Source organism: Pseudophryne corroboree, chromosome 3 (assembly GCF_028390025.1).
Source record: "Pseudophryne corroboree isolate aPseCor3 chromosome 3, aPseCor3.hap2, whole genome shotgun sequence".
NCBI lineage: Eukaryota > Metazoa > Chordata > Amphibia > Anura > Myobatrachidae > Pseudophryne > Pseudophryne corroboree.
The window spans coordinates 706632822-706657764 of NC_086446.1; the positions used below are offsets into that span (position 1 = coordinate 706632822).

Sequence of the window (24943 nt, forward strand, 5' to 3'; positions counted from 1 at the left end):
CAGCAAGACAGCATCCCCTTTTTACACATTACGGCAGCCAGCGTCCCCGTTTTTACACATTACGGCAGCCAGGCCCCCTTTTTACACATTACGGCAGCCAGTCCCCCTTTTTACACACTACAGCATCCAGTCCCCCTTTTTACACATTACGGCTGCCAGGCCCCTTTTTTACACATTTCGGCAGCCAGGCCCCCTTTTTACACATTGCGGCAGGCAGTACCCCTTTTTACACATTATGGCAGCCAGGCCCCCTTTTTACACATTGCGGCAGCCTGGCCCCCTTTTTACACATTGTGGCAACCAGACCCCCCTTTTTACACATTGAGGCAGCCAGTCCCCCTTTGTACACATTGCGGCAGCCAGTCCCCCTGTTTACACATTGCAGCAGCCAGTCACCCTTTTTACACATTGCGGCAGCCACGCCCGCTTTTTACACATTGCGGCAGCCAGGCCCCCTTTTTACACATTGCGGCAGCCAGACCCCCTTTTTACACATTATGGTAGACGGTGTCCAACAGAGAGAGAGAGAGAGAGAGAGAGAGAGACATACTTACCATCTCCCCGCTGACAGGCTCCTCGTGCAGCTCCCTCGGTGCAGGCAGGTGAGAAGGATGAGGAGGGAGGGGGACTGGAGCCGCAGCAGCACTATTTCATTGGTAGTAAGCGCCGCTGCAGCATAGCCCCTCTCCTTCCGTATAGGCTGCCCGGCGCTGCTGTGGATGCTGGGATGGAGGAACCGCTGCTCTCTCCTTCACAGCGTGGCGGCGGCGCACGGCGCAGACTTCAGATGCGGCATGTAATGAGTCAATTTGACTCATTACATGCCGCTGGTCGTGCGCCCTCAGGGCAACTGCGCTGTGTGACAAGCCCACTTGGCACACACGTAGTTACGGCCCTGTGTTATTCGTCTTGTGCTGCCCACATCAGGACACTTCTACAAAAATTTTCTGGGCCACTTTTAGTTCCCAATCCGCCCCTGGTCTCAGACACAACTGCAGCCAAAGACGCATGGATGGCCACAATTGCTTACAAACAGGCCCCCCTCAACAGACTCCACCACCTCATCAGACCACACCCCCATTAGGGGTTTTCCATCCCAATCCGCCCTTGGCTTGTACACCAGAAAAGGACTAGTACCAGTATTTGCATAAAGTCGCCTTTGCAAGACTGACAAAGGATCCAAATACGTATACTGCAGCATTCAACTCCCTTCAATATACTTTATACTTTGGGTGGCTGACAAGTCCAATTGTTACCTCAACAAATAGTTTAACAAACAGACATAAGGGGGAAAATTTAACAGGGTGTGAGAATCACAAAGTGAGAGATTTTGAGAGAGATCTCCTGGTTTGTTTTTTTGAGTGGTAATCATGGTGGTCATTCCGAGTTGTTCGCTCGGTAAATTTTTTCGCATTGCATGCGCAATGTCCGCAGTGCGACTGCGCCAAGTAAATTTGCTATGCAGTTAGGAATTTTACTCACGGCTTTTTCATCGTTCTGGTGATCGTAATGTGATTGACAGGAAGTGGGTGTTACTGGGCGGAAACTGGCCGTTTTATGGGTGTGTGCGGAAAAACGCTACCGTTTCTGGGAAAAACGCGGGAGTGGCCGGAGAAATTGAGGAGTGTCTGGCGAACGCTGGGTGTGTTTGTGACGTCAAACCAGGAACGACAAGCACTGAACTGATCGCAGATGCCGAGTAAGTCTGGAGCTACTCAGAAACTGCTAAGAGAGGTCTAATCGCAATATTACGAATACGTCGTTCGCAATTTTAAGAAGCTAAGATTCACTCCCAGTAGGCGGCGGCTTAGCGTGAGTAAATCTGCTAAAAGCAGCTTGCATGCAAACAACTCGGAATGAGGGCCCATGTACAGTATATGGCAAAACCAGGTAGATTTTGTCATGTAAATGATTGCCACTTCAGAAAATAACAGGAGTACTCCCACAAAATTGCTCACTTTCTGATTCTCACACCCTATTACATTCCCCCCCTATGAATGACAGGGGATATATAGGGTGACATGTTTTCCTTTGATTTCCACTATACTTAGAAGTGTCAAAACATTTACATGAACAGAAATGACTTAGTAACGTACTTGGCATACTGCATTTCCCAATGTTATGTTTTATCTATTTCCATTGCAGAATTATGGTTCAGACACGTTTGCCTAAATTGCCACCACAGTGATGTGTTCTCTTCTGACTTTATTCTTCTTAGTATTGTGGACATATGGTGTGACTACACAATGTGGTATGTGATCATGGCTCAGGTTATATAATTATAACTGGACCTGGAAGTTCTACATTTTAAATAAACATGTAAAACTTCTAGAAGCTGTTGCAACGTATTTATGACATTTGATTTAAATTTAGTTTAAAACCAAATTAACACCAAAATATTTTTTTTATTTGGCCCTCCTCTATTTTTCGCCCAGCTCAAACCCCATAGAGAAAGGTCTGGTGATTGCTCTTCCTGCTTACATCATATCTCGTCTCTATATAAAATTGTAAAAAAAAATAAAAAATAGAATGCGTGATTACCCTGATCACTGATGCTGGCATTTCATGTAGTTATTGTCTGCAACTCAGCTGGGTAAAGGGGCAAAAGACAGACGTCCGATTCAAGTGACACTTGAATTGCTACAGTAGGTGTACAAGGTCACTTCTGTACCTTGTAGCAATGTTGGAAGTGTTTGCTATACAGATGAACCTTACTTTTGTAAGAAAGCTTGTATGTTTTAGCACTATTAATTAAATTGTATGAAGCTGAAAAATGATAACATTGGGGGTAATTCCAAGTTGATCGCAGCAGGAAAATTTTTAGCAGTTGGGCAAAACCATGCGCACTGCAGGGGAGGCAGATATAACATGTGCAGTTAGAGTTAGATTTGGGTGGGTTATTTTGTTTCTGTGCAGGGTAAATACTGGCTGCTTGATTTTTACACTGCAGTTTAGATTGCAGATTGAACTCACCACACCCAAATCTAACTCTCTCTGCACATGTTACATCTGCCTCCCCTGCAGTGCACATGGTTTTGCCCAACTGCTAAAAAAGTTCCTGCTGCGATCAACTTGGAATTACCCCCATTGTACAGTATCATATTATATTCTAATTATCTGATCTGTAGAATATTGCAAACATAATGAATGATCCAATATCAGAATATAAAAAAAGTGTTTTTAGTTCATATTTGTTATATCTTATACTTTATTTCTCACTTTATACTGAGCAGTTTGGTACCTCTGTGATAGCATTATTCTCAGTATCTCTTTATTTGATTCAAATGTATCTACAGGTTGAGTATCCCATATCCAAATATTCCGAAATACTGAATATTCCGAAATACGTAATTTGAGTGAGAGTGAGATAGTGAAACCTTTATTTTCTGATGGCTCAATATATGGAAACTTTGTTTAATACACAAAGTTATTAAAATATTGTATTCAATGACCTTCAGGCTGTGTGTATAAGGTGTATATGAAACATAAATGAATTGTGTGAATGTAGACACACTTTGTTTAATGTACAAAGTTATTAAAAATATTGGCTAAAATTACTGTTTCTTCAGGCTGTGTGTATAAGGTGTATATGAAACATAAATCCATTCTGTGCTTAGATTTGGGTCCCATCGCCATAACATCTCATTATGGTATGCAATTATTTCAATATACGGAAAAATCCGATATCCAAAATACCTCTGGTTTCAAGCATTTTGGATAAGGGATACACAACCTGTAATATATAACACTTATAAAGTGTTAAAGCTTTTAATACCAACTAGTACATTGTCAGATTTCAGTTAAGAAAAAAAAATGTTATTTAGTAGCTGTGCACATAAAACCTTTAATTAATTGATTGATTCATTCATTAATTTGCTGTATTAATAGTAATTTTCTATGCCCACTTAAAAATAATAATTTGAATAAACTACTGTTTATTCAGCTTGGAGAATGATAAAGTGGAGAGAGATAAAGTACCAACCAATTAGCTTTTGTCTTTCTTCAAACAGCCTTCAAATTGGCGGGAACTGATTGGTTAGTACTTTGGGATATACAGGTATTTACTAAAGGACGATGTTGAAAGATTTAAATCAGGGATGGGGAACCTTCGGTCCTCCAGCTGTTGTTGAACTACACATACCAGCATGCCTTGCTACAGTTTTGCTATTTGGCCATGCTAAAACTGTTGCAAGGCATGCTGGGATGTGTAGTTCAACAGCAGCTGGAGGACCGAAGGTTCCCCATCCCTGATTTAAATCAATCAAAATCAATGTACTTCCAGGGCTAAAACGTACATTAACAAACATTTAAAAATCAATATAAAAAATGAAGCTCAACAATAATTGAGATCAATTTTCATCAATTTGAAATCAATGAAAATTGACCTTCAGTAAATAACCCCATTTATCTCTCTCCAAGCTTTGATAAATTTTCCCTTCTAATTCATGTACTGTAATCTGTTTGGTGAGTAGTTGTCACTGGTTGTTACTGACACAGGACCTCATTCAGGTTAGATTGCAAAATTTGTAAATCGCAATCCGGCCAATTATCAAATGACTGTGCATGCGCATCATTCGCATTGCGCACATGTGAATAAAATAGTAACAGAAAATGTATGCACATTGTGATCGCAATGCAGCCACTGTCTGACGTTTTCTGGGTGTGTTGAAAAAACACAGGCGTACCAAGGAGTTTTTAATGAGGGCCTCTGATGTCAGTCATCCTTTTGTGTTGCAAGAATTGCGGATGACCTTGCCTGGCTCGATGTTCCGGTAGTTGCGTATGGTTCTGCGAACAGCTGCATATTGCAATGCATTCGCCATTTCTACGATGCATGTTTATTCTGTATTTCTGGGCGGCTACTATTTGATCGCAGCAACTACTACTTAGCAGAATTTGCAATCCTTACTGAATAGGGTCCACTCTACAGTATTTCCCTATTTCAAAAAAAGGTCTGTTTCAGGTTTATGTACTTTCTGCCTTATTCCTATGTTACCAAGTTGTCATTTGCAATTTAATGGGATGCAAAAAATATAAATCTCACCGTTTTTGGTGCAGGATGGAAATTCGCGTCCACAGATATCACCCGAAACCTCACTAAAATCATCAAATAATTAATATCAGGTAAAGTGTCTATACTTACAGTATTTTAGTCAAGAAAATAATCGTATAAATGAACACAATTCTTCATCCATAACACATTAAGGGTTGTACAATTATACAATTTTAATCCTGAACAGTTTTTGGTACTTTGCTAGTGGTAGTACAGTAGCTGAGATACTGTATATGAATGTGGCACATTACATGCAATTGTCTATACAGCAGTGAGGTGCAGTGAGGTCAATGGCTGGGGAGGCACATGCTAGTATCAGAGAATGAGTTACACACACACACATACAGTATATCATTTGGTGGTGAGTTTTGACTACGAAAATGATTAGAATAATAGAAAAATAAGATGAATTAATAAAAAAATATATAATACGTTAAAAATGTCTTCATTGAATTAATATAATATTCTTTACAGTGAAGACTATGGAGTTTACGGGAGTATGACAGTGAAAGCTCTGCCTCCCCTGCTACCCTGACTGTACGTCACGGCTATACAACAATACAAAAGCAACATACTGTAGTGATGGAGAGGAAAGGATGCACCTGTTTTTACCAGTAAAAGGCCTCTGCATCGGGAGATGGCTTACAAGAGATACTGTATAAGACATTTGCACAAAGTAAAAGAAACAATGTACCTGTGTCAACAAATAAGCACTGAGGTCACACTGACATCTACAGTATGGCGGTAACTCTGATTAGCATGCCTCTCAACATGACCCATTCCAGGAGGGACAAAATGTACTGCTCCTGGCCATCCCTCTTATATGTAATTGGCATCACCTATGTTCAATTATTTAATTGATAAGAAGGTATATTAACACAGGTGTTGGCAATCAAAAAATAAGAGGGAAGTCCAGGTAGAGAGCGTTTTGTCCCTCCTGGAATGGCTCATGTTGGGAGGTATGGATTAGTTGAATTGAAAGAGCCAGTTAGAGGTGCTTTTTTGAACAATACTGTTCTTTTATTTCAAAGCCAAATACTCCAATAAAGGACAATGAGTTCCAAAGTCTCAAAATATATTTAAGCACATTGTTTGTCCATTTTATATCCCAACTGTTTAATATTAGCTGCTATGTGATTCCATGCTGTTTGGTCCTACCTGTATCACCCGGCTTGTATGTGGTTTTATCAGTCTGGATGAAGCACGCATCACGTCCACTGACAATTACAATCGTCTTGGTCTCATTGACATTGAGGTGTTCCCCATGCACAACTGCGTGGAGAGACCAGACTGAGTAGTCTTCTTCTTCTGCAGGAACCTGGTGAGAAGTAAGGGATCATTCTAAGTCATCATTGTTTGGGGCTTTTTGCATGTCTGGGAGATCTCAAATGAATAGTTTGGATTTTAAGTAATGTAGCTCACTTTATTGACTACGGAGTTGTGTATACTTTAAATTAAGTATTATGTTATTTGTAATGAACTAAAGTATTATTAATATTTGTGGATTAATAGTTTAACATCCTCCTTACCCACTTAGTGGCAAGCTTGGCAGGGGGGCAGAGTGCCGCCTTACCCCTGATCCACTACAATTTTAGAATTTCAGGGTCACCTGACTGCAGTATGCTCCTGCTCTGGCCGTAATGACTGACAGCAGGGGCTAACTAAAAATGGTTGCCACCATAGCAGGCTACAAGAAGATGGCCATCAATAACCAATTGGGAGCCAAGGCTTCCTTTCCAAGAGAGTGGGAAAGGGGTTTGGGCTTAACAGAGCAGTGTGATGGGATGAGCCTGGAGCTAAAAAAAAAAGAGACAGAGGCACTCTCAGAGTTTTCATTGCCCCCAGGGAGGAGAGGGACAGAGAGGGCAGAGGTGATCAGTGCTCCAGAGAAGAGGATAGCCTGCTGCATGTTTTCTCTACCACTTCAGAAACCAGTTAAGTGCTTTGGGGGGAGACACTAATTCTTTATACTATAAGTGTGTGTGTGTGTGTGTGTGTGTGTGTGTGTGTGTGTGTGTGTGTGTGTATATTATTTTTATTTTTTTTATTTTTTATTATTATTGTTTTTTTGCATGTGTGCAGCTAGCAAATGGTCAAGCAGGATGCAAGCAGTCAGCCGAGCATGATTGAAGACTTGTCAGGTAAGCAGGGCCGAGTGCTGCAGCCCAACACTGAGGAGATGTGAGCCATTTGGCGGACGCCTACAGAGATTTTGTACCAATGAGCGCCTGGCGGTTCTTTCACTACAGTCGGAGGATGGCGCTCACTCCTGAGCTTCGCCTTTCAGCTCCTGCAGTGCGTGCAGGGAGGGATTGTCATGATGACTCTCGCATAGAGCCAAACGCAAGGAGCTGTTGGACCAGGTGGTGGTGAGTGCAGGAGCAGGGCTTCAGGCAAGTATAGTACTGTGTGTTGGCATTTTGTGTGTAAGCGGCACTATTAATGTGCGCATTAAGTGTAAGGGGCACAACTATTGTGGGCATTTTGTGTGTAAGCGGCACTGCTAATGTGGGCCTTAAGTGTAAGAAGCACAACTATTGTGGGCATTTTGTGTGTAAGCGGCTCTACTAATGTGGGCATTAAGTGTAAGGGGTAAAACTACTGTGGGCATTTTGTGTGTTAGCAGCACTACTAATGTGGGCATTCAGTGTAAGGGGCACAACTACTGTGGGCATTAAATATAAGGGGCACGACTATTTTAGGAATTTTATGTGTAAATAACACTACTACTTTGGGCATTAAGTGTAAGGAGCATAACTACCGTGTGCATTTTTTGTGTAAGTAGCACAACTACTGTGAGCATTATGTTTGAGCGGCACCATTACTGTGGGCATTAAGTGCAAGGGGCACAATTATTGTGGGCATTTTGTGTATAAGCGGTACTACTAATGTGGATATTAAGTGTAAGGGGCAAAACTACTGTGGGCATTTTGTGTGTTACCGGCACTACTACTGTGGACATTTTGTGTGTAAATGGTACTACTATTATTGTGGGCATTATGTACAAGCTGCACCATTACTGTGGGCTTTAAGTGTAAGGGGCACAATTACTGTGGGCATAAAGTGTAACTGGCACTATTACTGTGGTCATTTTGTGTGTAAGCAGCACGACTACTGTGGGCATTATGTGTAAGAGGCACTACTGCTGTGGGCATTAAGTGTAAAGGGCACCACTACTGTCGGCATTGTGTATAAGGGACACTACTGAGTGACATAACATGTATAAGGACCACTACTGTGTATTGTAATGTGAATAAGGGACACTACTACAGTATATGTGTAATATGAATCAAGGTCACTACATTCAGTGTAATGTGAATATGATTGTGCTACTGTGTGGCATAATTTGAATTGGGGGTACTATTGTGTGACTACATCTCTTGTGAGATGTATCTATGACCTAAAGTGATATATTTAATTAGAAAAAAAATCTGCAAACATGTCAGAGCTCAAATGTACTTTAAAGAGTCAGAACTAAAGTAGATAGGTAAAGGGGCATATCACACTATCACATTATAAATCAAACTATATGGTGATATAGAGTTTTTTCTGATTAAATATAGCATATTTTGGATTTGATACACTGCTGATCCTCAATAAAGATTTTGCATGCACCAACAGTCAGATTAATTAAAAGTGCAAAAAGCAAGTCAATTGCAAGTTTTAGCTGGTGATTGGGTCTTTTAATTATGTTTTTTTTACCCATTTGGAGGACAATCTGTTTAGGTTTTTCTTGTGGGAGACAGTATGTATGTGTGTGTGTGAGTGAGTGTGTTTTCCTGTGGGGGCCAATGTGTTATTACTGTGGGGGCCATTGTGTATGTTTTTTTCTGTGGAGGCCAATGTGTGATTTCAGCGAGACAATTCCCACACCCCGTGCACTGTGGCCAAGCCCAATTTTTGCTATGGCTCATCCCTTTTTGCTATGCAACTCCCCCCTTTCCGTGCACTCCTGCAGTGCGCGCAAGTGTGTTACCTTAGTAGACCAAAAAAGCTTTTCAGTTTTCAGAGTAGCTCACTGACTCTGGCCAGCCCTGGTGTAATGGTTAGCATTACTACCTCACAACACTGAGGTCACAGGTTTGATTCTCACCATGGCCCTAGCTGTGCTTGTGTGGGATTCCTTCAGGTACTCTGTTTTCCTCCCACACTCCAAAAATATACTGGTACAGTTGGTTAATTGGCTCCTGACAAAAAGTGAACACTAGTGTGTGCATGCACATGTGATTAGGGCATACTAGATGGGGCAAGTGGGTCTTATCTGCTGTCACAGTCTATGTTTCTATAAATAACACTGTGTGTCTTTATTTCATTGAATACTTGTGGCATGCCAGAATATTATATTGTCTTTTTGTTTGGTGTGGTATGGAAGGTAGATAGTAACTAGGTCGACAGTGTCTAGGTCAACCACTATTGGTTGACAGTAACTAGGTCGACATGGTCTCTAGGCCGACAGGGTCTTTAGGTCGATATGGTCTAGGTCAAAAGGTCAAAAGGTCGACATGAGTTTTTTATGTTTTTTTGGTGTCGTTTTCTTCGTAGAGTGACCGGGAACCCCAATTAGTGCACCGTGTGCCAAAGCATTGGCTTGCTTCGCTCATCATGCTTCAGGCAAGATTACTGTTCCAATCGTAGTCCACGTGGATCGTTAAGTATGAAAAGGTTCAAAATAAAAGAAAAAAATTGTAAAAAACTCATGTTGACCTTTTGACCTGTCGAACTAGTACATGTCAACTTAGACATCCTGTCGACCTAGAAAACCTGTCGACCTAGTTATTGTTGACTCTCTGTGGGTGGTGGCATCGGGTGGGGTTAGTGTGTGCTCTGTAGGGGTGCTGTTGCAGTCACTGTGGTTTATGTGTGCTGTGTTAGGAGTGCTGTCCTGTCTGTCACTGTCTGTCACTGGTGTTTCATGTGCTGCAGCTGTACATGGGTGTTGCTGTCTATGCTGTCACTGTGTTGTACAGGGTGCATGATAACTGTCATTCTGTATGCTGTAAAATATAGGGTTGCTGCTGGCCCTGTATGTTGTAAAAATTTAGGGGGCAAATTGTTAAAAATTAAAAGCTCACTGCTCCTGTATGTAAATATTGGGCTGCTGCTGGTCTTGTATATTGTCAGAATTCAAGGGTGCAGTTAAAAATTAAAAGCACACGGCTGTATTCTGTAAAATATAGGGGTGTTGCTGTTCAAATACCATTACACTGGCGCTGTATGCTATAAAAAGTCAGGGGTTCAGCTGTTAAAAATTAAAGCACACTGCTCCTGTATGCTTTAAAATATAGGGGTGCTGCTGGCCCTGTATGTTGTAAAAATTCAGGCGTGCAGTTATTCAAAATTAAAAGCACATTGCTATATGCTGTAAAATATATGGGTGCTGCTGGCCCTGAATGTTGTAAAACTTCAGGCACGCAGTTAAAAATGAAAAGCACACTGCTGTATGCTGTAAAATATAGGGGTGTTGCTGTTCAAATAATATTACACTGGCCCTTAGTCATCCAGCTACCTCGTTGCACCTCTTTTTTTTTATTTGCATTATGTGCTCTTTGGGGCCTAGTTTTTAAAACTGACATCCTTTCTGCCACTACAGTGCCACTCCTAGATGGTCCAGGTGTTTGTGCCACCCACTTGTATCGCTTAAATATATGTAAAATATAGGGGTGTTGCTGTTCAAATAACATTACACTGGCCCTGTATTTTGTAAAAATTCCGGGGTGCAGTTGTAAAAAATTAAAAGCACACTGCTGTATGCTATAAAATATAGGGGTACTGCCGGACCGGTATGTTGTAAAAATTCAAAGGTCAATTTGTCAAAAATTAAAAGCACTCTGCTCTTGTATGAAGGAAATATAGGGGTGTTGCTGTTCAAATAACATTACAATGGCCCTGTATGTTGTAAAAATTCAGGGGTGCAGTGAAAATCAATGTACAGTGGCCCTGTCTTGTATGCTGTAATCATTCTAGGGTGCAGTGAAAATCAATGTACATTGTCCCTGTCTTGTATGCTGTAATTATTCTCGGGTGCAGTGAAAATCAATGTACACTGGCCCTGTCTTGTATGCGGTAATTTTTCTAGGGTGCAGTGAAAATCAATGTACACTGGCCCTGTTTTGTATGCTGTAATTATTCTAGGGTGCAGTGAAAATCAATGTACACTGGCCCTATCTTGTATGCTGTAATTATTCTAGGGTGCAGTGAAAATCAATGTACACTGGCCCTGTCTTGTATGCTGTAATTATTCTAGGGTGCAGTGAAAATCAATGTACACTGGCCCTGTTTTGTATGCTGTAAAATTACAGGGGTGTAGTGAAAATACAGGAGTGTTGGCACTGTCTGTGGTTGCCATGTCTAGGCCTGATCTTCACAACACTGTATGGGTAGAGGAGGCTCCTACCACCATTTGCACATCCCCTGCGAGCGCTGGTAGGAACACCACCAGTCCAGTTGATGATATTGAGATTGAGGATGTCACTGTAGAAGTACACCAGGATGAGGAGGATATGGGTGTAGCTGGCGCTGCGGAGGAAGTTGACGATGAGGATTCTGATGGTGATGTGGTTTGTTTGAATAAGGAATCAGTGGAGGCAATTGTTGGCCCTGGGATGAAAAAGCCAATTGTCATGACTGGGCAAAATACCAAAAAACCACTTCTTCAGTGTGGCATTATTTCTCCACAAATCCGGACAGTAGGTGTCAAGCCACCTGTTGCCTTTGTCAATCCATAATAAGTAGGGGTACGGATGTTAACCACTTAGGAACATCCTCCCTTATACGTCACCTGCAGCGCATTCAGCATAAGTCATCGTCAAGCTCAGAAACTTTGGGTAATAGCGTAAGCAGTCCACTGACACATAAATGGGGAGGTTTTGTTTGAATATTATTTCTCTGGATGAGGATGTAAACACTGAAGGGGGGGGGGGGGAATCTGAGGATGAGGACGACATCTGCCACTGAAGAGCCAGTTTGTGCAAGAAGAGATTAATTGCTTATTTTTTCGCGGAGGCCCAAACAAACCAATCATTTCGGCCATAGTCCTGTCACTGAAATGATTAGATTGTTAAAGTGTGCGTGTCCTGTTTATACAACATAAGGGTGGGTGGGGTTATGGGTGGGCCCAAGGACAATTCCATCTTGCACCTCTTTATTTTTCTTTGCATTATGTGGTCTTTGGGGCCTAGTTTTTAAAACTGCCATCCTGCCTGCTACTGCAGTGCCACTCCTAGATGGGCCAGGTGTTTGTGCCGCCCACTTGTATCGCTTAGCTTAGTCATCCAGCTACTGTACCTCTGTGCAACCTTGTGGCCTAAAAACAATATTGTGAGGTGTGAGTTGTTCAGAGTAGAGTGCAAATGAATGTTATTGAGGTTAATAATACTATAGGATCAAAATTACCCCCAAATTCTGTGATTTTAGCTGGTTTTAAGGTTTTTAAAAAAAAATCATCCAGATCCAAAACCAAAACCCTAAAGGTGCCCGCCCCACATCTCTAGCTGAAACTCTGATTTGAAATAAATAAAAATAAACTGCTGGTAATTGTTACTATATATTTCATGAGCTATGTAAACCACACCCACATTAAGCAAACCACACCCCCAACATTCTCAAACTCATTTTTATATTTCTTGGTAGAAAAGATGGACCACTTGCTTGTGTTTGTCGCCCAGGCTTAAAGTTGCCAGCCAGCCCCTGCCACTGAATCAGTGGCATCACAAGGAGGGTGCGGCCGGCACGGGTGTCACCAGCCAAGGGGTGACACCAAAATGCCCGCTCCTGCACAGTGACAGGAGCCGAGTGCTGCACTGTTATATTATGTGCAACACTCAGCTCCTGTCACTGTGTAGGAGCCAGCACTGCAGGGACAGCACTCACCGGGAGTCAGCCCTCACCCCTCAAGTGACAAAAAAAACGGGTGTCAGGATGCGAAGCCCCGCCCTTTATCACAAAGCCCAGCCTCCATTTCGGTCCTTCAAAGCCCCACCTCTGTAGTTAAGCCCCAACCATTCCCACAAAGCCCCACCTTTTTTCGTCACATTGTGTGTTAAGGAGGTGAGTGACGCCTCTGCACTGAATCACATGATAATAGCTTATACCCTATACTAAACTTATCAGTGTTAGAGTACACTGTTTTCACTGTTTGCTACATCAACTCCAAAGTTTCTTAAATCATTTTGCCCTGGATAGTCAGCTGTCAAAGATGCTTTTCCCAAGCATGTAACCCCATATTTCTTATATACAGTTCTTATATACATGTATGATGTCGATAATGTTGAATTGTCGACATTGAACATATGCACATCTGCAGAATGTTGACATGTAAAATGTTGACAATCTGCATGGACCGGAGGGATAGGATGCAACAGCGAAGGGACAGGGTTAGGCACAGGCTGATTTGCTCTGTGATCATATGGCAGCCACACACTTGCCACCCAGAACTGCCCATTTAAAAAAAATAGAGATCCATCAATAGATGGATCAAGCTGTTCGTGTGCCCATATGTGTATGATGGGTATGCTGTTATCAGATATCTGAGAGATCCTTCCACATCTGACCAGGGCCGGATTAACAATGGGGCGGGTGGAGCTGCAGCTCCAGGACCCCCATGAAAATAGGCCCAGACTGTGCTAGTAGACTTTGGTGACCATAAAAAATATATATTTTCTTGTCACCATCAATGGCTGCCTGAAGAGAGAGAGCCCACTCCCTCCCTCACCCGTTCAACCCAACCAGTGCCCACATACACCCCACTAGTGCAGCGCAGTGGTACTTGCGGATCCACTGGCTGGCCCTGGCCGCTGGTCGAGGCGGTCCAGTCCCTCCCCTCCACTTACATTTCCTCCCCTTCCTCTCACCGGCCACCTCCCCTCGGGACGCTGCTGTTGCCGGGTTCACAGGAGCGAAATCCAAATAATGGGACCCCGCTGCTATCGCAGCAGCTAAATACGGGGACCCGCTGCTGCCGGATCTACACTAGAGACGGGGACCGCTGCTGCTGGAGCTACAGACGGGACCCGCTGCTGCCGAAGCTAAAGATGAGGAGCCGCTGCTACCAGCGATATTGGCGGGGACCAACTGCTGTAAGAGGTACAAAATGCCGCAAAAGGTACAAAATGCTGCCTGTCCTGATGGGGAGAGGGGTTACACAATGCTACCTGTAGGTGGGCAGGAGGAGGAGATTTAGGGGATGGCTGTCTCAACCCTTTCTCTGTCTCCCCTCTTCTCTCTCTCTCTATGTGCCCCCCCTCCACCTCTCTCTCTGTCTACCCCTTCTCTATCTACCCCTTCTCTTTCTCTGTCTCCCCACATCCCTCTGTGCCCCCCACCTCATTGTGTCTCTCTCTTCTCTCTCAACGCCTTCTCTTTCTCTGTCTCCCCACTTTGCTCTGTGCCCCCCACCTCTCTGTCTCTCTCTCCTCTCTCTCTCTGTCTCCCCCCTTCTATTTCTCTCTCTGCCCCCTTCGCTATCTCTCTTTCTGACTTGCTCCATCTCTCTCTCTGTCTCCACCCTCTCTGCTACCCCCCTGAGGTCAATTCAATTTGGCGCAGATTGAATAGCGCCGGGAATTAGCTTCTGGAGCTATTCAATGCAGCACGCAGTGACAGACGACGAGGATGCGAATAGGAATCAAAACAACAATCCTCGCGCAAGGCTGATTTCTGACCTTAGCGTGGTGGAAACAGTATCGCCCAGGCATTTATGTCTGTGAATGCCTGATCTTGTGACAAAACACCATGTTTAGTCAGTGAGAACCGGCCTTGTGACATTGCGCTGAACTGTATAGCCCCGTGAGCTAATTCCCAGCGCTATTTAATTCGCACAGAATTGAATTGACCCCTCTGTGTCTCCCCCTTCTCTCTCTCGCTCTCTGTGTTTCTTCACTGTCTCTGTGTCTCCCCCTTTTCACTCTGTCTCCCACCATTCTTTCTCTCACTTTCCCTTCTCACTCTCTCTGTCTCCCACCCTTTCCTCTGTCTCCCCCCTCTCTCTCTGTTCGTGTCCTCCACCCTTCTCTCTCTCTCCCTCTCTGTGTTTTCCACTTTTCGCTCTCTGTGTCTCCCCCTTCTTGCTCTCTCTGTCTCCCACCCTTCTCTCTCTCTCTCTTCCCCTTCTCACTCTCGTTTTGTGTCTTCTACCCTTTTCTCTCTCTCTCTGTCTCCCCTTCTCTCTCTCTTTGTGTCCTCCACCCTTCTTTTTCTCTCTGCTTCCCCTTTCTCTATCTCCCCCTTCTCTCTCGCACCGTCTCTGTGTCCCCCAGCCTTCTTTCTATGTCTCCCTTTTGTCTTTCTGTGTCTCATTGACTCCCCCTTTCTTATTCCCTTTCTCTCTCCTCTCTCTTCTGCCTCTCTCACCTCTCCCCTGCTCTCTCTCTTCTCCCTTGTCTCTCCCCTTTCTCTCTCTCTCCCATCTCCCTCTCTCCCCCTTCTCTATCTCTCTCTCTCTGACTCATCCCCTTCTCTGTATTTCCATATCTTCCTCTTCTCTCTCCCTCCTCTCTCTCTTTCTCCCCTTCTCTTTCTCTGTCTCTACCTCCCCTCCTTTCTCTCCTCTCTCTCTTCCACTCACCTTTCACACCCCCTCTCTCTCTATGTATCTTCCCCTTCTCTCTCTCTTGCTGTCTTCCCTTCTCTCTCCCTCTCACTCCTGTTCTATCCCTCTCACCCCTGTTCTCTCTCTCCCTATCACCCCAGGTCTCTCTATCTCTCCCTCTCACCTCCATTCTTTCCCTCTCACCACAGATCTCTCTCTCTCTCTGTATTCCCCGTTCTCTCTCTCTGTGTCTCCCCATTCTCTCTCTCTGTGTCTCCCCCGTTCTCTCTCTCTGTGTCTCCCCCGTTCTCTCTCTCTGTGTCTCCCCCGTTCTCTCTCTCTGTGTCTCCCACCATTCTCTCTCTGTTTCTCCCACCATTCTCTCTCTCTCTCTGTGCCTCCCGCCATTCTCTCTCTCTCTCCATCCGTGTCTCCCGCCTTTCTTTCTCTCTCTCGGTATCTCCCACCGCTCTCTCTCTGTCTCCCACCATTCTCTCTCTCTCTGTGTCTCCCGACGTTCTCTCTCTCTCTGTGTCTCCAGCCGTTCTCTCTCTGTGTGTCTCTTCATTCTCTCTCTCTCTTTGTCTTTTTCACTGTCTCCTCGTTTTCTCTCTGTCTCCCCCACTTCTCTCCATCTGTGTCTCTTTCTCTCATTCTCTTTTACTATTCTCTTCCCCTTTTCTCAGGCCCACTCTCCCCTTCTCTATCTCTGTGTCCGCCCTTCTCTTTCTGTCTCTCCCTCCCTTCCTCTTTCTCTATCCCTCTCTCCCTCTCTGTGTCTCATGCTTGTTTCTGTCTCTGTGTCTCCCCCCTTCTCTCTCTCTTCTTTAATATAAGTATGCCAGTGAAGGTTAGGGTTAGGCACTAGGGTGAAGGTTAGTGTTAGGCTCTGGGAATGGAGGTTAGAATTAGGCTGTTGATGGAAAAGGTTAGGGTTAGGTTGCATGAGGGGAGGATTAGGGAGAGGGTAATGGGCAGGGTTACTTTACTTACCAAAAGTGTCAGTATTCTGACCACCAGCATCCAGCTGTCGGGATCCTGTATGCATAGTATACTTGACGACACAGAGGAAGAGCAGTGGACTACTGTACCGTACTGCTATATATATACTGGTGGTCACAGCAACATTCTGCACTGTCCCCTCCTACTATATACTGTGCACAACTAAAATGGCGCACAGGTATGGATGCATAGTATACTTGACGACACAGAGGTAGAGCAGTGGACTACTGTACCATACTGCTATATATATATTTGTGGTCACAGCAACATTCTGCACTGTCCCCTCCTACTTTATACTGCGCACAACTAAAATGCAGCACAGGTATGGATGCATAGTATACATGATGACACAGAGGTAGAGCAGTGGACTACTGTACCGTACTGCTATATATATACTGGTGGTCACAGCAACATTCTGCACTGTCCCCTCCTACTATATACTGCGCACAACTAAAATGCAGCACAGGTATGGATGCATAGTATACATGACGACACAGAGGTAGAGCAGTGGACTACTGTACCGTACTGCTATATATATACTGGTGGTCACAGCAACATTCTGCACTGTCCCCTCCTACTATATACTGCGCACAACTAAAATGCAGCACAGGTATGGATGCATAGTATACTTGATGACACAGAGGTAGAGCAGTGGACTACTGTACCGTACTGCTATATATATATACTGGTGGTCACAGCAACATTCTGCACTGTCCCCTCCTACTATATACTGCGCACAACTAAAATGCAGCACAGGTATGGATGCATAGTATACATGACGACACAGAGGTAGAGCAGTGGACTACTGTACCGTACTGCTATATATATACTGGTGGTCAGCAAAATTCTGCAGTGTCCTCCTACTATATATACAGCAATGCAGCACAGATATGGAGTGTTTTTCAGGCAGAGAGCGTAGATATTTTCAGCACACTGAGCACAGATATTTGCAAGCACACTAAGCACAGATATTTGCAGCACACTGAACAGAGAAACTGAGAGAAAGCAGCCACGTCCTCTCGCTATCATCTCCATAGCACCAGTGAAAATGGCAGCGACGCGCGGCTCCTTCTATACAATAGGAATCTCGTCAGAATCCAACAGCTGGATGATGATGTTCGGTCGCGCTCAGGTTAACCGAGCAAGGCGGGAAGATCCGAGTCTGCCTCGGAACCGTGTAAAATGGGTGAAGTTTGGGGGGTTCGGATCCCGGGGGTCCGAACCCGCTCATCACTACTTTTAACTCGTATTTACGAGTGTTAAAATTCAAGATGGAGTCTCTTAGAGCGGTGATCTTAGGTCTGGAGGAGGGAGAATTCCTAGTGTCTCTGGATATCAAGGATGCCTACCTTCATATTCCGATCTGGCTGCTTAATCAGGCTTATCTATGGTTTGCACTGCAGGACTGTCACTACCAGTTCCAGACCCTGCTATTTGGTCTCTCTATGGCACAAAGGGTGTTCACCAGGATGATGGCAGAGATGATGTTCCTCCTCCGCAAACAGGGAGTGAACATAATTCCTTACCTAGACGATCTTCTAATAAAGGCGCCGTCAAGGGAGAAGTCCAAAATCTCACCTAGAGCCAACACGGAGGCTCCTATTCCTGGGAATGATACTGGACAGGGAGTCACAAAAGGTGTTCCTTCCATTGGAAAAGCACTGCTGGGGGGGCATATCATGTTTAGCTGGCACTGCTGGTGGGCATATTATGTGTAGCTGGCACTGCTGGGGGGCATATCATGTCTATCTGGCACTGCTGGGGGCATATCATGTCTATCTGGCACTGCTGGGAGGCATATCACGTGTAGCTGGCACTACTGGGGGGCATATCATGTGTAGCTGGCACTGCTGGAGGGCATATCATGTTTAGCTGGCACTGCTGGTGGACATATCATGTGTAGCTGGCACTGCTGGGGGGCATATCATGGGTAGCTGGCACTGCAAGGGGGCATATCATGTATATCTGGCACTGCTGGTGGGCATATCATGTCTATCTGGCACTGCTGGGGGGCATATCATGTGTAGCTGGCATTGATGGGAGGCATATCATGTCTAGCTGGCACTTCTGGGGGGGCATATCATGTATAGCTGTCACTGCTGGGGTGCATATCATGTCTATCTCTGCACTGCTGGGGGGGTATCATGTCTAGCTGGCACTGCTGGGGGGCATATCATCTAGCTGGCACTGCTGGGTGGCATATCATGTGTAGCTGGCACTGCTGGAGGGCATATCATGTTTAGCTGGCACTGCTGGGGGGCATATCATGTTTAGCTGGCTCTGCTTGGGGGGCATATTATGTCTATCTGGCACTGCTGGGGGGCATATCATGTCTATCTGGCACTGCTGAGAGGCATATCATGTCTAGCTGGCACTGCTGGGGGGGCATATCATGTGTAGCTGCCACTACTGGGGGCATATCATATGTATCTGGCACTGCTGGGGGGGCATAGCATGTCTAGCTGGTACTGCTGGGGGCATATCATGTCTAGCTGGCACTGCTGGGGGGCATATCATCTAGCTGGCACTGCTGGTGGGTATATCATGTGTAGCTGGCACTGCTTGGGGGCATATCATGTGTAGCTGGCACTGCTGGGGGCATATCATGTGTAGCTGGCACTGCTGGGGGGCATATCATGTCTATCTATCACTGCTGGGGGGCATATCATGTCTACCTGGCACTGCTGGGGGGCATATCATGTGTGGGAAGCATATCATGTGTAGCTGGCACTGCTGGGCGGCATGTCATGTTTATCTGGCACTGCACTACTGTAGACATTATGTGTATCTGGCACTATACTGTAGACATTATGTGTATCTGGCACTATACTTGACATTATGTGTAAGGAACACTACTGTGGCTGTTATGTGTAAGGTTGCTAATTGTGTGCGTGTGAAAATATATTTATTTATAGTTTGATAATATGGAGTTGCGAGGCCATGCCCACTTTTCCAGGGGAAAAGGTTAGTGTTAGGCTCTGGGAATGGAGAAACGGTGGAGTGCCTGGGTGAACGCTGGGTGTGTTTGTGACGTCAAACCAGGAATGAAACTAACTGAACTGATCGCTATTTGTGAGTAGGTCTGGAGCTACTCAGAAACTGCTAAGAAATTTCTATTCACAATTCTGCTAATCTTTCGTTCGCAATTCTGCTAAGCTAAGATACATTCCCAGAGGGCGGTGGCCTAGCATGTGCAATGCTGCTAAAAGCAGCTAGCGAGCGAACAACTCGGAATGAGGGCCCTAGACTGTATAACCTGTAGCAGTATATGTGGGAGAGTTAGGCATCTTCCAATGTTACAATGTAGCGCCTATGCACTCCATTATAACCAATGGTGGGAACTTTGTGGTCAGCGGTGAGGTTACTTTCGGTCAACCGCTGACCACAAAGTTCCCACCATTGGTTATAATGGAGCGCATAGGCGCTACATTGTAACATTGCCGGGGTGCTGCCTGTCATACACTACAGGAGCACACAGCCAATCAGGAGGGTGCCACAATGTGGCGCTCCCTGATTGGCTGATGGAACCCTCTTAGACACAAGTCAGAGGGGGTTCCTGGCATTCGGGGAAAGGGGTCCTATGTTAAAACATGGGGCCCCTTTCAGTACGAGGTTGGGTGTCCGTTTTGTTATTTTGCAAAGTACCAGGATTACAAATGGATTTAAAGAGGAGCCATCTACACTGGTTTTTGTGAGTATAATTTTTTCAACAGGTACACCATGGATTCTACATGGAGAAGAGGACCGGCCCTCGTGTGAACATAGGTAAGTATGTGTATATGGAGGTGTGGATCTATGTATTAAAGTTTTACTTTCAAGGTGTGTGTCTTATGTTTTTATTGGGGTATTTTTTTAGTAGAAGTACTACAGGTACCAGCGGGCCTGGTTTTCAACTGCATGCTGGTACTTGTGGTTCTCCAAGTACCAGCTTGCGGGGGAGGCTTGCTGGGACTTGCAGTACTGCTACAAAAAACAATATAAATTTTTTGACAAAAAGGCTATCAGACTCTCATCCGCAGCCCTTGGATGGGGGGGACAGCCTCGGGCTTCACCCCTGGCCCTTGAGTGGCTGGAGGGGGGGGACCCCTTGATTGAAGGGGTCCCCACTCCTCCAGGGTACCCCGGCCAGGGGTGACTAGTTGGTTATGTAATGCCAGGGCCGCAGGGACCTAGATAAATGTGTCCCCCAGCTGTGGCATTTTGTATCTGGCTAGTGGAGCCCGGTGCTGGTTTCAGAAATACGGGGGACCCCTACGCTTTTTGTCCCCCATATTTTTGGAACCAGGACCAGGCGCAGAGCCCGATGCTGGTTGTTTAAATATGGGGGAACCCCTGACATTTTTTTCCCCATATTTTTTCAACCAGGACCGGCTCAAAGAGCCCGAGGCTGGTTTGGCTTAGGAGGGGGGACCCCACGCAATTTTTTTTTTTACAAATAACAAAATCCCACCCCTTCCCACTGAAAAACATGCACGGATCTCATGGATCCGTGCATGCCTATCCAAACACGGGGAAAAAAAGGTCTGGTTTTTTTTAGCACTTTTTCACGAATTGTATTTTAGCACGGCAGTGTTTGGCTATTGTCGGCAGTGTTTGTGATTTGCACTTTTTAGTAAATGACCGATTTCTACCAAATTGCAGGCGTATTTGACCGATGGTGTATTGATTCGTAATTTTTTCCTAGGAATTCCAAATTATTATGAATGCCCTCATCACTGCCGTGATTTGAGTATAGTAAATTCCCGAGATGACACTTTGAAGAAAAAACACCATCTCGGTCAAAATCGGGAGCTTAGTAAATATACCCCATTATGTCTATGATAATTTAAGAATTTCACAATAACATTCTGGAGGAATTTTAGTTGACAAACACATTAAATGTTAGAAATGTGTACTCACCTGGAAGGGGAAACAGTGAGAGTAATCCGGGGTGTCTACTTTGTGCTCAGCAATGACATGAGTGTGTTCATTTTTATGCAGGTCTACTTTGAAGTCAACTGGCCCATCCAGATCAAGGAAGGTCACACAGACTTTCTGCTGGGATCCCCGCACTGAATGTGACGGAGCTGTGATCACATAGTGCCTACATGAGTGCATTACACAGAAAGAACAAGGAAAATAATGAGACACTGCAGACAACAATGAAATTAGGAACACAGGTAAAACAAGGGTACATTTATGACGATATAAAGAAAATGTCCAAAAATACATGGGCGTGGTTTCATGGGAAAAGTGGCCACATTAAAGATAAGCCACTCTCTCCCAGTCAACCAACCCCCACGACCACACAGCTAAGGGGATACCCACAGGCAACCACCCCAACACAGCCCCCCCTTCCCAGTGAAAACAATCCCTGCCACCCCTCCAAAGCTGCATAGACCCTCTTATCAGACAGCAGCCAGAGTTTGGAGACAGTCAGGCTAGGACAGACAGTCACAACAGCCTGTTGCAGGGGGGAGCTGCATAGCAGTGTGTCTGTGGAAGGCTGGATTGCCTGGGGTACCTCCTTAGTTGTGTGGCCGTTGGTTTGCCTTGGAGGTGGGAATTGTGTGGATTGGTTTGTCTGGGGGGTGGGGACAAGCTGCTCAGTAACATTGCAGGATGATTTTGCCTAGTAAATTATTGCTGCTGTAAAAATACGACCATTATCTGCTGACATCCCGCACCAAACTCGGACCCTATTACATATACCCCCATATGATGCACTGCTCTATAACACTCACATTTATATTTTGTAATTCAGCTTTAGATGCCATATTGAAGTACCTTATTTTTCTGATTGCCTGTTAATATCCTGTTATGCACAGTTGACAATCAATCTGGCACTATGGGGAAGATTTATCAAACTTGGAGAGAGATAAAGTGGAAAGAGATAAAGTACCAACCAATCAGCTCCTTTCATTTTATAGGCAGTGTATAAAAAATGGCAGTTTAGGTCTGATTGGCTGGTACTTTAGCTCTCTACATGTTATCTCTCTCCAAGCTGTAATAAATCCCCCCCTATGTGCACAATACCAGTGTTATTTACCCTCTCTTAAGGTTCTTGTAATTGGGAGAACACATCTGAGCACAAGGGGGATAATTAAGATGTGGGGGGATGTAATAGGGTGTGAGAATCAGAAAGTGAGAGATTTTAGTAAAATGATCTTGTTTTTTTAAAGTAGCAATCATTTAAATGGCAAAATCAACCTGGTTTTGCCATGTAACTGATTGCCACTTTAAAAAAAACAAGAGAATTTTACTAAAATCTCTCACTTTCTGATTCTTACACCCTATAACATGGAGTAGCTTTATCTGTTGCTCTAATATGGTAATGTAACAGGAGGCGTCATGCTGCATTACTGATCTGTACTGTATCCTAGGATGCAGTGTTGGATCTTTCCCGGCACCATCGGCCTTGACATGACTCATGCGTAATACCTAGAACCAAGAGGCCAGGAAATCTCCATCCTCTGATGGAGCTCCTGACCTCCTCCCTCCCCCTAAATGACAGTGATATGCCTTAATTTGTAGAAACGGAAGCCATCAACCCCTGCCCCCAAGTGGCATAAGACTGTCTAATGCCAGAATGCTTCCGACATCACAGGACCCATTCTCACATGCGCAGAATGGGTCCTAGACATACGCAAAGTACCAATAATTGGCAATTTGCAGCACACAAAGCATCTCCAACCACATCTGAATTACCCCAAAGTACCAATTAAGAAGTTTACATTGTCTTTTAAATTATAACCACTCTGTTACTAATACCCCTTTCTGACATACTGTACATCAAAACCACCAAATTATGTTTGAAAGGGTTGAGAGTTCCGGGTCCTGTTAACATTCAGTCGACCAGGGTTATTCCCAGAACTAGCAACCCCAGTCAGTACCACGGCTCCTGTCTGAAAGGTATGACATGGGTCTTGGTGTCCTGTGTCATGTCTAAAAGAAGCTGATTGGTGGGGAACAGTAGCACTTGGAGATTACATCATCTGCAAGCACCCACTGTAAGCCGGAAGACCCAGATCACTGGTAAACCCGTGCCCGTTGTGAAGGGGAACGACCTGGGAATAACCCGGGTCATCACCCATGTATGAACTGGGATCTTGTCAGAAAGCCCCGACTTCAGCCCATGCTCAGTGTCCCAGGTCCGAGCCAGGTTGAAGCCTGGGTTTTACAGTATGTCAGAAAGGGGTATAACTATAACAGACAATTCCATTTATCAGTATTGTTTTAAACTCAGTTACCTAAGCAGCTGTAAATGGAAATACTCCATAGTTATTATTATGAACATTTATAGAGCAAGAATTATACTCTGATTGATAGTTCATTAATTAGAAGATAAACTGTTATAAGTGAATATAAAGAACAACATTGATCTTTACTACTATTCTTCTAGAATGAATGTTTATTATAGCGTTACAATTATTTAAACTCTCAAGTAAATGATCCATACTGATGAACTCTTATTTAACACATTTATATTGGTCACAGAACCATATAAGTTACTCTGTATAGTGTCAATTACATGAATAAAGAGTAAAAACAATAGTACCAGTGGCGCATGCAGGGGGGTTCTGAGAACCAAGAAATCCCCCCCCCCATCCCTCCCCCGCTTCACCCCATGTGCTCAGAATCTACTTTGCTACTGGCTACAGAGGAGGGGGGTCCAGATGGAGACTGCACATGGGCCCTCTCCTCTCTTAATATCTTAACATGCCCCTGTGGCAGTGCGCCTGCGCCAAGTGAATTAGCACAAAAGTTTGGAATTTTACTCACGGCCTAATGAAGTTTTTTCATCGTTCTGGTGATCGTAGTGTGATTGACAGGAAGTGGGTGTTTCTGGGCGGAAACTGGCCGTTTTATGGGTGTGTGCGAAAAAACGCTGGCGTTTCTGGGAAAAACGCGGGAGTGTCTGAAGAAATGGGGGAGTGTCTGGGCGAATGCTGGGTGTGTTTGTGACGTCAAACCAGGAACGAAACTGACTGAACTGATCGCAGTGTAGGAGTAAGTCTCGAGCTACTCAGAAACTGCTATGAAATTTCTATTCGCAATTCTGCTAATCTTTCGTTTGCAATTCTGCTAAGCTAAGATAGTTTTTACCCCGAAGAGCTTCAAAGCATACCAAAAAACTATAACATAGTTTACAAAGTAGAAAAGATTTTAAAAAATAAGACGGTCAGAGGCCGTAAATACGCGTTAGTCAAGTGGCGCGGGTACCCCGCAAAATTTAACAGTTGGGTCGCAGCATCGGTGATAAAAGACATATAAATCTCATCAGTATCTAAACAAGACGAGCGATGGATGACAAGGCGTTCTACATAACCTTACCCAGCAACGCATCGGCTGTTACTTTCCCGCAAAATAAGATTTCTAACTAT

At 44.5% G+C, this 24943-nt stretch overlaps 1 protein-coding gene across 1 annotated transcript in view; it reads right to left on the reverse strand.

Annotated features, from left to right (window-relative positions):
* LOC135057412 (alpha-2-macroglobulin-like) overlaps positions 1–21692 on the reverse strand; it is a 139014-nt gene extending 117322 nt beyond the window's left edge. Inside the window, exons 1-3 of the mRNA XM_063963302.1 lie at positions 21480–21692; positions 6212–6371; positions 5045–5097 (exon numbers count right to left, since the gene is read on the reverse strand). Of these exons, the coding sequence (XP_063819372.1) occupies positions 5045–5097; positions 6212–6371; positions 21480–21677 (411 nt within the window). The 5' untranslated portion in view covers positions 21678–21692. The remainder of the gene's footprint in view (positions 1–5044; positions 5098–6211; positions 6372–21479) is intronic.
* Between the last annotated feature and the right edge of the window lie 3251 nt (positions 21693–24943).